This window comes from Anser anser (genome assembly GCF_964211835.1).
Source record: "Anser anser genome assembly, chromosome: 3".
NCBI lineage: Eukaryota > Metazoa > Chordata > Aves > Anseriformes > Anatidae > Anser > Anser anser.
The window spans coordinates 33,801,340-33,819,178 of NC_139722.1; the positions used below are offsets into that span (position 1 = coordinate 33,801,340).

At 41.3% G+C, this 17,839-nt stretch overlaps 1 protein-coding gene across 5 annotated transcripts in view; it reads right to left on the reverse strand.

The window, feature by feature from the left end:
* The window catches only part of FILIP1 (filamin A interacting protein 1), a 134,996-nt gene that overhangs the window by 49,671 nt on the left and 67,486 nt on the right, over nt 1-17,839 (reverse strand). For all 5 annotated transcript variants that reach the window (XM_083829931.1, XM_083829929.1, XM_083829932.1 and 2 more), the window contains one exon: nt 11,014-11,292. In XM_083829931.1, coding sequence (XP_083686057.1) covers nt 11,014-11,292 — 279 coding nt within the window. The remainder of the gene's footprint in view (nt 1-11,013; nt 11,293-17,839) is intronic.

Sequence of the window (17,839 nt, forward strand, 5' to 3'; positions counted from 1 at the left end):
ATCTGTCTGTTATTTCCTGCCCACACAGCTTTGTTCTGCTTTATTGCCAGAGAGCTCCATGGATGATGTCACTTTTTTTCTGAAGAAAACAGGCCACCAGAGCCTTTCACTGACATAATTAATTATCTGTAGTCTGGGCCACAGCCAGAAAATTCCCATGGTAAGGCCCCGAGAAGTATTAACTCCACACTGCTTGATGTTTTCAGAATTATTAGGGTCTGGGTTATCCTGCTTTTTCACACTGAACGAGCGTTTTGGTCGATATTATCAAATCGCAGGGCAGTTACTACAGCATGAAGAATTACAGTGTCATGATTTAGTCGGCACAGAGAGACAGACACAGGAGGTCACCTTCAATTATGCGCACAAATCTGCATGTTGGGATGTGCTTTACATGATTCAGGAATGCACCGCCAGGTCTAACCCCGCTGGTTAGGGTTTACCATATCCAGCCATTCAGACCATATGTCTCAGCCAACTTTAAGCGTATAATAACATTTTGCACATGACCTGAAGCCCGGCAGCAAGCGGAGGCCCCGCATTGATGCAAGCAGCCAGCAGGGAGAAGGAGGAACATCTGTTAAAGCACCTTTTTGGACACTTGAGCAGGGAGAATAGTTAACGCCAGCACAGCGACGACTGCTTTCACAGTTCAGGGCTGGTATGTGGCTGCTGTGTTGTGGTGTGCAACTTAATAAATGAGGTAATTAACAAAGCAGCTTAAGATCTCTGAGCAGCTGGCAGAGTCACCACGACACTTGCAAAGGCAGAGGAGACCCCCTGGTTGTGGTACGTCAAATCAGACATGGAAAGCTCCAATGGCTAAGGGCCTGTTCTGCCTTTTTCATGCTAAGGAAATGATCTGCAGCTTTCCACATCCCAGGTGAATGGCAGATCATGAGGCACTTTAGCAGTAGAGGAAATCAGTAAAATTGCAACATGTTTCACACACATTAAGGTGTTGTTGTATTGCTGGACTCGTGTAGTAAGGTGCCTTCCTTTGAGACCTTCCCTTTGTAACCACAAATTATTTTATGATCAGTTAGCACATATTTAAGAGGGGGGGGAAAAAAAAAAAAAAAAAAAGATGACTTATGAAAGGGTAATAACGGGAAAAGCATTTCTATTCCTCTTTCTTGTGTTATAATCTTCCCTTTAATCTTATGGTAACAAGTCTGGACCATAACTCAAGAGATCCACATTCTGTCCATTGACCTCTTTCCAGTGCTTACCACATTTAGTTTAACCTTCACAATGCTCCAGTTTCCGTCCTGTAAAGGAAATAATACTTCCCAGAAATGCCATGAGGCTTAATTCATAAATACATACAAGATCCCCAGGTTCTAAGGTTATGAATGCTACAAAAAATACAGCACTGTGACATCAATATCATTGCTCTTCTCTTCATTTCACTGTATTCCTCTATTTCTTCCATGTTTATGTATTTCTACGTTACCGTCCAATTTGTTGAAGTCCATGGGAAACTAAAAAGCTTCTTCGTTAGACATGCAACTCAGGTTCTCCAAAGTGCTTTTTGGAATTGCTTTGTTGACTCTATAAGGATCTGAAGCACTTGAAATTAGATGCTTTGACCTGAACATCAGGTAGGTACTAGAAGATGCTAGTGTAAGTACCTCTTGGTGTTCCTCCAAGAGGAACAAACCCAAATAGGTATTTCTTTCTGCAGTCATCTAGCTGGCTTCTGGCAGGAATGAGCGTGCGTGGAGCAGGTCAGAGTGAGAGACAAGCTGGTGCCACTGGGGCTGTAGCTGTCAGGATGATGAAGTTCAGAGGAAATCCTTCTGCCTCCTCTGCAGAGGCTGGAGCCTAACTCAGAGCAGGATACCAACAGCAGCAAGCATGTATACATGTGTAATAAACTGTATACACAACTTTCTCTTGTCCAAGCATTTTGTTGGCCTCAACAAGCTGTTTTTCAGTGCTCTGTGCTCCACGGATATGCATTCAAGTTACTGATGACTGATGAATGGGCAAGAATAGTAGGGCTGCATTACAGCGAGCACTTACCAGCAAAGCCAATTACTTGAGCAGGGGAATTGTCAGAGGAGACAAGGGAAGTGGAGTGAGCTCTTAGAGACAAGTGACTTAGCGAGGGCAGACAATGAAAGGTGCAGAATGAGGACTCTTGCCCATGCCCACGATGTCCTCACAGCCTCCTGCTTTCTCCAGAATCCCCCTGATTGTGCTCAACATCCGTCCTTCCTCTTGTCTTCCCCAGGCTTCACTCAGATGTCCTCTCCCTTCTCCATCTCCCCATTGCATTCCCAGGAACAATACCAGAGCTTTCAAACTGCCATTTTTCCTGAACTGCTGAAACTGCCTGGGACAATCTGGGGAAATGGGCTTTCATTATAAAGCTGACTCCATCAACATTTCTGCTCCCATCTTGTCTAAACGTAAAGGCCACAAATGCCTGGAAGTTACCTTCTAACTGTACTTGGGTGAGTCAGTTCCACTAATTTTGCTGGCTTGGATGAATTTATGTTGTTTTTATTTTTTATTTTTTCCAAAGAAAAACAGTCGTTTCCAGGGTAAGAAACTCTTCATTTGCAAAAATGTAAACCATTCCTGTCTTAGAAAAGGACTTCCTTTAATAATCTCTCAGCCCTGCATCAGTTTGAGTGCCGTGTGTGCACAGCTCTCAGAAATATGTCACTGAGCTCGTTTTGCTTTGGCCCTCATGCAAAATCCTACACTGAAGCCAGCAGTTTCGCAAAGATGTGGCAAGACACAGGATGTTCAGTAGGACCAGCCGTTTTCTATATTGAAATATTGCATTTCTCTCATTTTAGTCAACCAATAGGTGGAGCCTTTAACCCTAGAAACAAGACACTTTCTCAGATAGCCATGTTCTCACAGTTGTTATATAAAGGCTTATATTTGCTTTTATTAAAACTCATTTTGGATGGAAAATAATCATTTTTGCTCTCAAGAGCTTATCTGATTGTCAGCTGGAGAAAGGAGACACAAACTTAATAAATACACAACAGGGACAGCAAAGTTAATAAAAACAGACTTAGCTACAACTGAAATGTTACATTAACAACTGGTGACTCAGAGGACCGGACAGCAGTATGACACATAAGAGATATGCTCACTGCAAGATCTCCCGAGAATCCCAGATATTTTAAAGCCAGAAAGCCCATGCATCTAGCATCTATCACAAATGGGTTGGCCATGTTCTTTCCCACAGAGTGAGCCTTTTCCCAGGAAAATGAGAAATGACATAGATGTTCTCATTATTGTTGCGCTGAGTGTACAATTGCTATTAAGTAAATGAAAAATCAAAACAACAAAAAAAAACCTAGTCAAGTGATATCAGGTGACTAAAATGATTTGAAGAAGATTGCAAAGGAGGATCGGTTAAGGACACTGATCCCAAACCAAAACTTAAAGTTGATCTGGGGCAGTACTTTCTGTTACATTTTGTACAGAAGTACATTAATTAAAAAAAAAAAAAAAAGCTGCTCATCCTCTTCCCTCCCCTCTAGACAAGATGTTCAATGGATCAGAGACAGTTATTTCAGTATTCCTTCCTCTCCAGCTGACCCTCCAAGTCTAAACAACATGATAGATCTAGCTCTGGTGAGTGCAGCTCAGGCATTAGCAGAGAAGGATGTTAAAACTTCTCTGTGGAAGTGGTTAAGTGGTTTTCAGCCTACAGCTGTCCAGTGACACTGACATTTTATTAAGGATAATGACTTTGAAAAACATGTAATTCTAAAGCAGTTTTATTACCAAAGAGATGATGGTATCCATCACAAAAGTGTCCATCACAAAACCATCACAAAAAGTAATGGTTTTAAATTAAAAAATGGTAGATTTAGATTAGACATAAGGAAGAAACTCTTTACTCAGAGGGTGGTGAGGCCCTGGCACAGGCTGCCCAGAGAAGCTGTGGATGCCCCATCCCTGGAGGTGCTCAAGGCCAGTCTGGATGGAGCTTTGAGCAACCTGATCCAGTGGGAGGTGTCCCTGCCCCTGGCAAGGGGGTTGGAATTAGATGATCTTTAAGGTCCCTTCCAACCCTAACCATTCAGTGATTTTTTCATTACTATAATTGATAGTACCTCTGCCCTTGATTTCAAAGGGAGTAGTAAATTGCCCGAATAGCACAACTTAACTATATTTCAGTATATTGTCTTATCTTTTTTCTTTTTCTCTCATAAACCAGCAGGATTCTATTTTAAAATTCATAATTTCTGTGACTTGCTAGACAAACCCTGTATTTCCTGAGTTTTGCACAGCGATGATTGTAAATTGCAGAAAAACACGTTATTCTAGGCAAAATTCATCTCTGGCTATAAATTATTCAATGAAAAAAAAAAAAAAGAAGAGAGCATTTGTGGTCTGAAATCTACCCTAGATTTTGTCCTCCAATAGCCTGCTCCACCAAGAAAACGCAAACAAACAAGGAGTCAGTCAGACAGGAGAGAATTGTAACTCTTTGTAGTGATATTCATATGCCAGGCATTTTTAGGATGTAATGTGGATACCATCTGTCTCCTGACCATCTTGTCATTTCTACATCCCCTTTCCACATCTCTAGCTCAGATCCATTTATCACTATTGCATCCCCCTTTCCTTACACTCTTTTTCTTCTGTTGCTCAAACTCTACTCTCACTCTATTATCCTTAAGTCACCTCTCTCTCCTCAGATTAACCCCATCCTCACTTTTTCCCTGTAGCTCTGTCTATACCAATGTTCTTCTGTAGGGGAATTTGAATTTTGTCTGTGTGATATGTTCAGAAAATACTAAACTCTTTCAATCCAATTAACAAGATTTCACAGTTACAAACACTTATGCAAAGCTACTCAACACACACTTTTCTGTAGCTTTACCTATCCTTTACTTACTCAAGCTTCTCTACAGGTAACTACAGCTTCTCAAACTAGGAGATATGGCTAGTGACCATTTAGAAGCTCTTTCCTCTTCACTGTGCTTTGTCCTCTTCCCTCTGGATCGGTGTTGCGTGTTTTCCCAGATTTCTCTTGCAACTTTAATATTTCCCAAAAGAAACACTTCTGATTTCCACCCACCTAACTAGAGTATATCCAGAGCTTGAGCTTTTGGGGAACTCAGTATTCAGTTGTATTTATTCAAGAGTATCAAGAAAGTCTCTGAAGAAAAAAGGAGTTTGTATGGTGTTTTTAACTAAGTAATATCGAGATGTCTGTCACAACAGTGTTTCAATTTCTTAGGAAACTCAGGTTTCCTTGACAAAGCAGTTCAACAAACAAAAGCAGTTTAAGGCATTGCATGAAAGTTTACACATTGCAGCAAGAGGAAGAAGGCACAGACAGAAAATAATGTAACTACAGCAACAGAGTCAAACCATTTCATATATCAATCATATTATCAAGGGATGGAAGGGCCAAGTAAAGCCATTTCAGCATAGAAAATGAAATATGAAAACCAATGTTTGGGACACTGTGCAGTTCTAGCTGCAGACATTTAGGAAAGATGAAGCTAGAGTGCAACTGGCACTGATCAAGGGGCGACTGAAACAGTAGGAAGCCTCTTCTGCTAGAGGAGAGTAAACAAAGGTGGCAAGGCTAGCACAGTGAAGATTCAAAAGGTGTGTGACTGCCATCTACAAACACGTCAGGCATTAAACAGTAGAGAGAGAGGTAAGCTATTTAAAACATGATTGGTGTATAGCACAGTTTCATAAGGATGTCACTGGACATAATTACAATTGGACTGGAAATTAAACGAAAAAATTGCTAAACATCAAAGCTTTTCAGTTCTGGTACTATTTTCCAATAGAAGTAATCAAGGTAAATAACCTACCTAGTCTTATAACACATCCTGATAAACTCATGACAAAGGTCAAATGAAGTGGTTGTCTAAAGAATTAGTGGGAGGGAACTGATTTTCAGCAGATCTACAATTTTTCATCAAAGATTCTCAGGAAAATGGGTCAGTGAATGCATCCACAGTATGAGGATGAAGAAAACCTGAGTTAGGAAGTGACAAAAAGGTAGAATAAGGAAAAAGGTCATAACTGGAGAAATAAAGAAGGGAAAGAAAGCAAAAGAAGGAGGGGAAGCCTCTCTTAGGAAACAGAACAGAACAGAGTTATCATAGAATAAAATGTTTTAATAAAATATGTACATATATAAAAAGGGAAGAAAGCAGAAAATGGAAACAGGAAATAATTTTCCTTTCACCCTTTACATTTACAAAGCTTAGTCTTCTGATAGAAAGGCAGGTTGTAAAGTGCTAAAATGTCTTTTAAAATGTTAACATGCTCTAGCTACTATATTACCCATGTGGGAACCAGCTATTTGAGTTTGTTATGAGAGAGGATTTCCCTCGCAGCAGGATGTACAGCCGCTTGTACCTAAGTATTTCCCAGAGAAAACACAACAGAGCCCTCAACCACCTCTGCAAACCCTCCCCTGAAATGCCCAGGTCAAGGAGAATGTCTGGAAGCAGCCTGAAGGCAATCTCTACCTGGCTCTGTCAAATAAAAGCTAGAAACCTGTCCATCTGTCCTAAAGAGTGCAAGGGACCTCACTGGGTGAGGCACCAGAACGGCTGGCTGAGCTGCAGGGGCTGAGGCCATTTCTGCACTGCAGAAATGCTGTAAAGCACAGACTATAACAAAGGCCTTGAGTGGAAAAGTTGGTCCTGGTTTAATTGGTGTGAAATATAGAAAACTGACTCCCAAACTTAAAGTTTCATCTGTCTGGCAACAGGCATAGAACCTAACAAAGGAATGATTTTTCTTGAAAAATTCAATAATTTGTAGTTTGTAACCAAACTTTTAATTCTTTTTCCCTGAACATGCAATAAAAGAGTGCATGGTAAAAATGTATGAATACTGCCCCTCATTTCCTCTCAGACCCCTAATCAGGAAATGTTGAAAATCAGTGCTGATATTGCTGGAGAAAAATAGTCACTGCTCAGAAAGCATACAGGACAAATACATGGGCTGTTGGACAAGAATCTGTGAACCACAGATAGGATTATGTAGTCATTGTAGAGATTCATGCTGCCTGTGCTGCTTTGCAATTAGTAATAATTACACGTTGGTTTGACTGAAACCACTGCAGCAATCAGACAAATTAACACCGTGGTTCATGGTCCAATTTATTCCAATGGCATCAGATTTTTTTTTTTCCCATATATATGAAGAAAACACCTTCATGGGTCTTTTACCTCTGTGTATCCAATACGTGTTTAGAGACCATGTAATCACTGGTTTATTATACAAGCAGTGGGATCCCTCAAGAAAAAAGACCCTCTACTGAGCTACAAGGCCTTTCAAATCAATTCCTGTCATCAGTTCATTTGCTTCTTGCTCTCCTCCAGAGAGGCTGTACTTAAGAGCTCTCCTGCCATGTATATTGGGACACATTTTCATCACTGCAGCTTCTGTATACTTTTTCTCCCCTTTTGTTTTCTTACAAAATAAGGCCTAAGCCCCAGTGACCTCAGCAGTTGATGAAAACCTTCTCTTCTCTACTTGCAGTAAGAGCACAGGGCCCAGCCAAGAAATTTGACGACAGGCAAAGCCAAGTCCAACTTGGCACTGGAAGCTAAAACAAAGGCAAGCTACCTGAGGTCATTATAATAAAGAGTTAAAAAAAAAAAAAAAAAAAAAAAAAAACATAAACATCACTGCTGGGACATGTCTTCACAGTTTACCGGCACTTTCACCTTTCAAAATTACAGCTGGGAGATCAGGTCCCAAAGTAAGGACTCAGAACTGATACTTGGAGCAACATGGCTTGTGACAGTGTTTGCTATGATGTCAGATGATAATAGTGAACTAAGCACACGAAGCATATGTAGAGATTTTAATTTAATCTGCTGAAGCCCATGGTTGCCATGACCATGGCATCCCCAGCTGAGCTCACTGTTTGGAGTGTGCAAGGCAGTATCACCCTGCACACTGTTCAGTAGCGCAGATGTGAGGCCTCTTCTGCTGATGGCTGCTGAGTAAACAGCGTATTTTACTGCACTTTTTTCTTCAGAAATTATTGGATGACCCTATAGGTATGGCCCACTGTTATTCTCAAAACAAAAACCTCCTTACATGTGCCTGTACACCGTTTGCTTTGCCAATATTGAAGTGGCTTCAAAATAAACCCACAGTCTGATTTGCCAGTCCAACAAAATGCCAGGCAGCCACCAGTGATGTCTGTACGGATCTGTAAATGAAAAGCCACAAAATGACTCAGTGTATTAGGTCACTGTGACAGCCAGGAGGTAATACCAGAGTATTTACTTGGCTGGAGTCTGCCTTGGCTCATCCTCGTTTGCAGTGTCAAAGCCGGGCTCTCATCTCAGGCCAAAGAGCTGCAGCTTGCCCACTTCAGTAACGGTTCAACACAGGTACCAGGTAAATAACTGCCTCAAACAGGGGGTTTTGAAATGAAATTAAAATCTCCTATGGCTTAAAAACATAAATGATTCTTGTTCCTGTCTGTAGGGAGCAGAAGAGGAGATGTACTTTACAGCTGTCAGCGTGTTTGTCCTCAGAAGCCTCCTGTGACGCTGGGATGCCTTAGCGCAGCCTAACATCTCTGTGGGGCTTCTATGTAGGAATATCCCTAAAAGTATTGTGTGGGACAATGCGTGTATAACCTTGGTGAGGATTTTCAGCCCATATTAACAGCAGATGGCAGTTATCTCCATCTTCCTCACAGGGATAATGAGAATGTGGGCAGCCCTTCAAAGGTTGTATAACTTGGCTATGAAGTGGAGGACAAGGGCGAAGAGCCACAGCTCCATGTGAAACCTTTCTTGAACAAGAGAGTTACTCAGAGATAAGAATAAAGACCACATTTATTGTCACCCAGGAAGTATTAGTGACTTTCTTCACATCCCCTTTAAAGACCACAAAGGTGACTTCACAGAATCACAGAATCGTCTAGGTTGGAAGAAACCTCCAAGATCACCTAGTCCAACCTCTGACCTAACACTAACAAGTCCTTCACTAAACCATATCACTAAACTCAACATCTAAATGTCTTTTAAAGACCTCCAGGGATGGTGACTCAACCACTTTCCTGGGCAGCCCATTCCAATGCCTAACAACCCTTTCGGTAAAGAAGTTTTTCCTAATATCCAACCTAAACTTCCCCTGGCACAACTTTAGCCCATTCCCCCTCGTCCTGTCACCAGGCACGTGGGAGAATAGACCAACCCCCACCTCACTACAGCCTCCTTTAACGTACCTATAGAGAGCGATGAGGTCTCCCCTGAGCCTCCTCTTCTCCAGGCTGAACAAGCCCAGCTCCCTCAGCCGCTCCTCGTAAGACTTGTTCTCCAGACCCCTCACCAGCTTCGTCGCCCTTCTCTGGACTCTCTTGAGAACCTCCATGTCCTTCTTGTAGTGAGGGGCCCAAAACTGAACACAGTACTCAAGGTGTGGCCTCACCAGAGCCGAGTACAGGGGGACAATCACTTCCCTAGACCTGCTGGCCACACTGCTTCTTATACAGGCCAGGATGCTGTTGGCCTTCTTGGCCACCTGGGCACACTGCTGAGTACTTACTTCAGGGTAAATCTTTCTGAACTACATGAGAACAATATCTTTTTAATCAGGTTTGGCTCTATTCACCCCCAGAGTTGCATGCTAGCTCCATATTTTAGGAATTAACATATACAAGTTTTTATATAAAGTAAAATGAAGTACTATGGCTATGACTACTGTTCTATAACGATACAATTTTTTTTCACAGCAAAATTGCATTCAACAGATTTTTTTGCTTTTTTCCCCAGTTTTTCACTGCCAAATGACTGTTCTTGGTCTTTGTGACACAACTATTTACTTTAAATGCATATTTCCCGAAACTTGAAAGTCCTTTCTGACAACCTGAAGTGAGATGAAATCACAAAGTTGCAGTAATGGTATAACTCAGATGACTCATATGCCAAAGAAATTAATGGATCACTTCTAAAACAATTGCTTCCCTTAATCAGATAAAATGATAAAAAATCCAAAATTGAAGTAACAACTTTTTGAATGCAGGTTTCATGGAAAAAGTAAAGCCTTATATGAAATGCTAAATAATGATGGTTAGGTGGAATTAAGGCATCACAACATAGCATGTTTTCACACAGGTTGGGCAAGTTTTTTCTGCTTGTCCACAGATGCACTGAAAAATAACATTAGAGTGGAAACAAAAGAATGTATAAATTTGGCAAGCAGTCCTAATGCAGAGGGGGATAAGTTGTAAAAAGTCAGAATTCTTCACGCTGACTTTTCAAATACTGTGTTTCAGGTTTTCATTTTGAAATTGCATTTTCCCTAATGGCTGAGACTCCTGAGAGTTCAGTGATTTATCATTGTTAAAGAGAACCCTTGAAACTGGATGGAAATTAGGGGGATGTGAGTTAAACACAAACCCAAGCTGTCTCACGTAGCAGACTTATTACTGGGCTGAGTAAACATGCAAATCAGGACAACTGAGAAAACTTCCAAGTGAGCACTGCTCCAGGAAAGAAAACCAATGGGCCTTTGCAAGGAAGGGGATGTGCAGAGAGTGCTGGAGGTCAGGTGGGACAGGCAGAGCTTTGGCTGAGACCTGAGCAACACTCGTGAGTATGCACAAGGTCCTGGGCCATCTTAAGTCCTTTTCCAATATTAGAGACTTGTGGATTTCTCCCTTGAGTATTTGTATTTAAGACTGTAATTGCACTCACTGTATTTGCTTGTCTTTTTCTGAACTGATTCTCCTGTGGTTGTTTTGTGCCTCTTTTCAAGCATTCAAAACCACCAGACTCCCCTTTCTTCATCATTTCTGACAGGTGTTTGTAATTTCACTTGCTTTGGCAGCTGCAGATAGACATGGTAAATAAAGCAGAACTTAAAACTGTGACTATCCTGATAGAAACCAGCTAGCACTGCTCTCTCCTTATGGTCCTTTGCCTTACATTTGCATGTCACTGTCTCTTGAGCCCCATGATTCTTGGACAGCCTAAAAATATATGGATAAATAGAAAATACAGTTTAAAAAGTTGTTTAGCTTACCTGCAGTTCTCCTTCCATGATACTGAGGAGTTTGATCAAGTCCTCTTTAGAGAGCTCTATGGACTTCTTGTTCTTTCGTTCACTAGGCCCAGGTGATCTTGAGTGCCGTTTGACAGTTGCTGAAACCATGACCTCATCTTCCTTCCGATGAGGTTTGTTCTTTTTCTTGGCATCATCCTGGAGTTTTTCGTTCTCTGCATGGCTGATGACAGGCTTGGAATTGGAGAAGTGCCCGTTAGACGAGCTTTCTCCACCTTGGTTTCGGGATCTCATCCCTACCTAGAAAGAAACATAAAGGTGCATTTTATAAACAAAACTATTTACAAAAAGCCACAGGAGAAATACTGCCTTTCGGCAGAACAACAGTCTTCTAAATACAGAAATACTGTCATGCTCAAAGGAAGGGGACACAAAGCTCAAACTTTTCAGTAAATTTGTGTGTGGCAGACAGTGAATCCAGAGCACTGATTATAAATTTAATGGAGTCCTAAAGTAAGAGTAACCCTGCTTGTCAGCATGCCAGGACACTGATATGAGCTATAATGTATGGAGCCTAAAGTGATGCAGGAAAATAACAACAAACATTTTCCAGGGTGACCTTTCCAAAAGTCAACGTTTTGATCATTTGCAATTAACCACTACTGAACAAAACAGCTTGTTGAAGTAGGCCCTATTTTAACACGAGGTTTACTTGAAAGGCAGAAATGCAATTTAAATTTTCAAAAAGTATGTTCCCTATGTATAAATTCTTTATGAGAGAGTGGAGTGACAATGCATGATAAGCAATGGTCACTCTATAGCTCCCCTCAGTGAAGCACTGGTTTTGTTCCAGGTAACTAAGAAAACTTGGGAATGCAGACTAAATCAAGTGGTAAACTGCATTTTAGGATAAATACTGCATGAGATTACTAGGCTGCAAGTGCGATGAAGGAAAGCTGAAAAGAAGTTTGAATAAGAAGCGCAAGAAGGCACGAAAACACTAAGAGGTAAATGGGCATGATCAAAGCAGTCCTTCCAGAAGATTCACTGTTTCTGCAAAATGTTAGGTCTTGGTTATTGAACACTCACGTCTCTGTACTCTTAAAGCACCTACACTGCACGCTTAGGCTATGTCTATCCCAGGACATCAGTGAAGCAAATGTTACTGAGCTCTGACACTTGACCTTCTGTATTATCAAACTATTTGCAGATCCTTGGCACACTTCTGGTCCAGGGGAACTGCCACTCTCCCAGCCAGTTCTCGTCCCACACCAGGGATCAGTCCAAAAGGCAGTGCAGATGCAGCCCCCCTGTTCTGGAACACAAGAGCTCAGTAGTGCGAGCATGGCCAGGTTGTGCTATTTGACCTCACGGATAGAATGGGGCCCTGGGACCGTTTAGTTTACAAGTAATGTAGCTTTGGTGTCACATAAAACACAGCTGCTAAAATCATCCTTTCCGTGAATCATCTTCATCAAAGATGATTCCTTCTGCTGGATGCCGTTCAGCAATATCAAGTTAAACAACTTGCCCTTGTCTTCAGATTTTTTTCACAGTTCTTTCTTATCTGTCATCCCTTTTTGATTTATCAACCATGCAACACACTCAACTAAAATTAGCTTAATCTGCCTGTCCATTTTCTCCTCCTGTAACTGTCTCTCCTTTTTCTCCCTTGACCCTGCAGACTTGGCTGGGGAGATTGACACCCCTTAAAATCCCATTTATCTTGTAAAGTTTCATTCTCTGTCACTAAACAGCAATGGGAGAACACAAGATGGATTCAACCGTGTGTATTTCATTACTTATCAGAATTAAAAAGATGTACAAGACATATTCAGACATGCTTATATATGGACCCATATTTCTATACTGTGGCCTTCCTGTGTTGAAGTAGGTCTTTGTAATTATTGTCCATGCTTAAATGTAGGTGGCCTTGATTGTTATTTGGGATCAGGATATTTCTGCCGTATGAAATAAAAAGGCAATAGTGAATTTAGATTTGGTTCAGTGTCAAACTTAGAGGTAAAATGTAAGGCAGTGAAAATTTAAATTAAGTTGGTCTAAAAGTTCATCTTACTTGAAATTGCTTGTATAGCAGTCAAGGGAAACCACCAGAAATTTACGTTGCCTAACTTCAACTTAATTATGTGTATGGTCATGTCTCCTGCTACCTTCATTTTTACTTAAGTCTTGTTTACCCAAGATAGTCTAAGAATACTGGAAAAGTAAGATCTGTACAGAGATGTATCTTGTTTTAGTTGCCTGAGCAAAACAAATGGAAGAAAGTTGAAGAAGGGTCTGTATGTCTTAAACTTGCCCAGTTTCTGTATCGGTAAATCTAATGAGGAATATTCCTCTGCTTCCAAATCTTTCTTTTCACTTAAATTCACCTCTGAATTTAGTTTGCAGCTTGTTCATTAATCAAACAGATGCTTCTCAACATCGCTAACATCGCATGTTTTGCTGATAAGGATCTCAGAGCAGCAGATCAGTAGTGATGGGGCAAACCCTAAAATACATTGACTAATCTGCTTGGCCCATGTTATGCTGGGCCTGCTAAGGCTTGCTACTTACTTGTCGTAGGCCAGTGTTATAAATCTCCTACTCAGATTAGCCTTGCATTTTGGTAGTTTCACACTCAGCAGGAAGAATGGCTTTTTATTATCATTGGTTACTCATGTCTTAACTTCATTAATTCAGTGGAATTCAGCCAGCAGCATGAATGAGGAGTGAATTAGGCCCAATGTTTTTGAGTGAGAGAGTTTCATGATGAGATTCCTTGCATTGTAGGTCAGCTCCTATCCAAACAATGTGTGATACAGGTATACAATGGCCTTTAACTTCCTGAATGCTTATGCAGTGTGTTTTTCATCAAATAGTTTGGATTAAACACATGAATTACACTTTCTAAAAACAGATCTCCATTATAACCCTGAACAATACCTGAGAACCTCAGGAAATCTTTTAGGTCTCAGGTTTGTAATGGAAAAATAAACATTGTACTATGTTTCCTCTCAGATAGGGCTTTTCAATTTGTTTAACTTTAATGGATTTTAAACTTTCCAACCATGCTTCCTCTCAGGAGAGAGCACTTGGGATTCAAGCTGTCTGTATTTTCTGAGTATTTCCTTCTGAGTCCCTGTGGGCCACAGCCTCCAGCCACTTTCATCTCCTAACCATGGCTTATTTTTCATGGCTTACCGTGAATGGCCTCGTGGCTCTAGAACATCCTACATGTTTTAAGAATAAATATTGCAAGTGTGTCTTACACATGTTTTCCAGTGGAAAACAGATTATTACATTACACTGCTTAGTAACATCTCTCCGTAGAAAGATGACTCAACCTGAAGGTGCACAACTAAATTTAAATTTAACTCATGACGAGTTGAGACACAGTATCCACCTCAAGCACAGCACAATCAAACAGATGCACTCGGGTATGTTAGACTTCATGAAAGCTGGTGTGTCACCCTGTCAAATCATAACTCAAGACAGCCACTTTGATCCACCAGTCCCTGTGGGAGCAGAGAGAGCTGCTAGATAGAATGCATATTTAAAGTGCACTTTAACTTGGTGTTGAACGAATATAGGTAATACAGGCCCAGAAGGACAGATGACAAATTTATTTTTTTAACTCATTAATACAGCAGCAGAGTAGCTTAACCAATTGATCTGGAGCTTTGCATCAAACAGCTAATTAGACTATGGCTGTAACTAAACGAAGTCAAACCTTTGAGGTTTTTTTTTAAATTTCTTTAGCACTTGTAGGTTTATTTTGCACCAAGTCTTACATCACAGTAAGTGTGGCAGACAGCCTGTTACTCTCAGGGACATTACCCTTAACAGCCTTTCTTTGTGTAAAAGCTTGCCAAAATCAGTGCTACGCTGACACCTACTCTGTCTTCAGTTATAATGTTGATACTTTTCCAACATGTTACCCAAATGAGAAGGTGTCATATGCTGAAGCCAGAGATGCAGGTCAACTCAAGCCTAAATAATAACAGAAAGGGCCAAAGTTTTGATATTGACATAGTAATTTCCAAGCAGTTTGAGGGCCAAAGTCAATGGCACGATCCAGCTATTCTGCACTGCTCTAGGAATACAAAGCAGCCGTAAGACTGACTGAGTTTTAATTGGGAGCAATGTGAAGTAGCCAGAACACACCAGTGATCTTGGTCGAAACACTGTATGTTGGGAATGAGAGCTCAGTATTATCATTTTGGATATCCATCTGCTTTTCTGATAGCATCATGAAAAACAAGAAAAGTTTCTGATCAGTTGCATGACATTATTTTGGTATGCGAATATCAAACCTCCAAAACTTTGCCTATCTGTTATTTTACTAAGGTTCCACAATTGGTTTGGGGGACACTGCCAGTCTAATGCTGGTAACAAATGTCCTCCTCCTGTCCACCCTGATCACACCTCTGTGTCTTACAGCATTCCTGATCTGCTGAAGAAATAGCTGGTATGATTTATAATGACTTTAGCATTTAATATTTAATTCTGCTGTTTTTTTTTCCACCCTTCATCATATTGCACATTAAACTGGAAACCTTTCCTAACAGTCGCCAGTCAAACAAGAAGTTTTTATGTGATCAGTCACCTTGATTTCAACATTTATTGGCTACTCATTTCGATATGTGCTCACAGTATTGGTACTTGGCTGGGAAACTTCAGTCTCTCCTCTGCTGCGTTTGTCTGTGAAGCTTTAAGCATAAAAGAAAAATGCTATGATTATTTACTTGAGTCTGTACTGTTGTTTTGGGCACGGGTCCTTCGGTTTTCACAAGTTAGCAATCCACACAAAATTTTATGAAATAACCTTTATGTCAGTTGTACTGACACTGGGAGGAAATCTGTGAGGAATTTGCTGAGTAGGATGTCAGGAGAGGACAGGCTGCATGCTGTTCCAAACGTTTCCCCAGTCGACGGCAATTTGTTCTCCCTATAGCTCTGAAATGATGGGTCAGATTAGGCCCTGTTATTTCTGCTATTAGAATCAGATAGTGCAAAAGGGTTCTTTAAACTTAATGTGCATTCCCTCCTGCTAGTTGGACATGCTGATTTTGGCTCTGTACTGCTTTCCCTTATAATAATAATAATACTAACAATGTTATAATACAATAATAAATAAATAAATAATGTTGATTTACAGCCATGATATGGTTGTTGCCTTTGGCTGTAAATTTGTAGTCTGGAGCTCAGTTGCAGATTTAACTGATTAAGATATCACATGAAAGTGCTGGGTTTCTGACAGACTAACAATTGATGGTAGGGTCAGTGCCATTGTGTTATTGCTGAGTAAAAACTGGAATTATTTCTAAGCTGTGGCTTTGGGAGCTACATGATGGGGAACTGCAACTTTCAGCAGCTCTGCTAGACAGGCCACTGGAGCAGGGCAGTGCATGGTGCAGAAGGACCTGGTATATGGCAGAGATCTCTGCCCAAAGACTGCTGATCTGCAAAGAGCACTAAAAGTGGAAGGTAATTTGAAATATGCTCTAAGTGAAAACTGAAGAAAATATTAGTCTGTATCTGCAAGCAGTAGGTACCAACAAAACAAAACAAAACAAAACAAAACAAAAGAAGACAGAACCTTTTCAGACTTCTGGAAGAGAGGAAGATAGGGACACCAAATTGACCTTGTTCTCTGAAAAGTCTTCAGCAAGGACCACTCCAGACGAGGATGGATGCCTTTAGCCCCAAGAGATTAGGATAGACAGAACAAAGGCCTCAGTAGTGTGGTGGTTACATGAAAAACATTTACAGACACAACTGTTCACACCACCTCAGAGACTGGTTAAAAGTATTGCTGCATAGGCTGTTTTCCTGAACTCTGCAAATGTTCACTATTGTTGTTTTGACTGACCTGAAGAAATAAAAAGGATGGGGGTACCAGTGCATTCCCAAAGGAGCTGGTAGGAACTGACGGCTGTGCTGTGTGCAGTTGGACTCAGATGCTGCACAGAGCAGACGTGTGTCAGACTCCGGACTCTGCGATAGCCAAGCAATGCTGTGCCAAGGGAATGCAGACCTCATTCTTGGTTTGCTTTCGCAGATGACTCCAGTGTTTGTTTCAGTCATGCTGGTCAGAGGAGAGTGTCAAACCAAATGACTAATACAATGAAGAACGGAACAAATATCTCCCCTTTGCAGTTCTGGAGTTTCCTGAATTTCTAAACATTCACAACTGGAGCACTAATCATTGTACTCTTTGTCAAGAGAGTCCCCTGGTCTCTTGTCCTCACACACATGACTTATCTGCAAAATCAGAAAATGAGAGGTCTCTGTTCCTTCTGGCCTTATCATACATTATACATGTTCCTTTTGTGAGAGTGTGTGTTAGCTGCTTGTCCTCAGTGTTGGAGATTGGCACAGTGGTACCTTGTGAATAGGGGCAATTCTCTACTCAACGAACAGCCTGAATAACCAAGCCATAGGGCCCTAATCCTTATACAGACTAGGAGAGCATTTGTGGCTACTACACAACACCACTGCTGCCTTCATCCTTTCATCTGGTCCACTTGTGGAGCTGGAAAAAGCACTTGTCGCACCAGAGTTAGGATGAGCAGAACCCAAAAGCACATGTGCTGAGCCTCCTGCACCAAAGACGAGATGTTCATGTTCATCTTCCTGCTGATGCTACCTCCGTAGCAGGGTTTGCACCGCCTGCACTGCAAGTGTTGCTCTGCAGGTTCCTTGCCACCCCACAGGACCCTTTGCCAGCTGCATCCACTGCCTGAGCTCATGAGAGGGGAAGAGGCCATGGAATCGCTCGGAGGAGCCCACGCAGGAAGGAGACGCTGCCTAATGACAGACAGCTGTCACGGTGTCTCCCTCACTT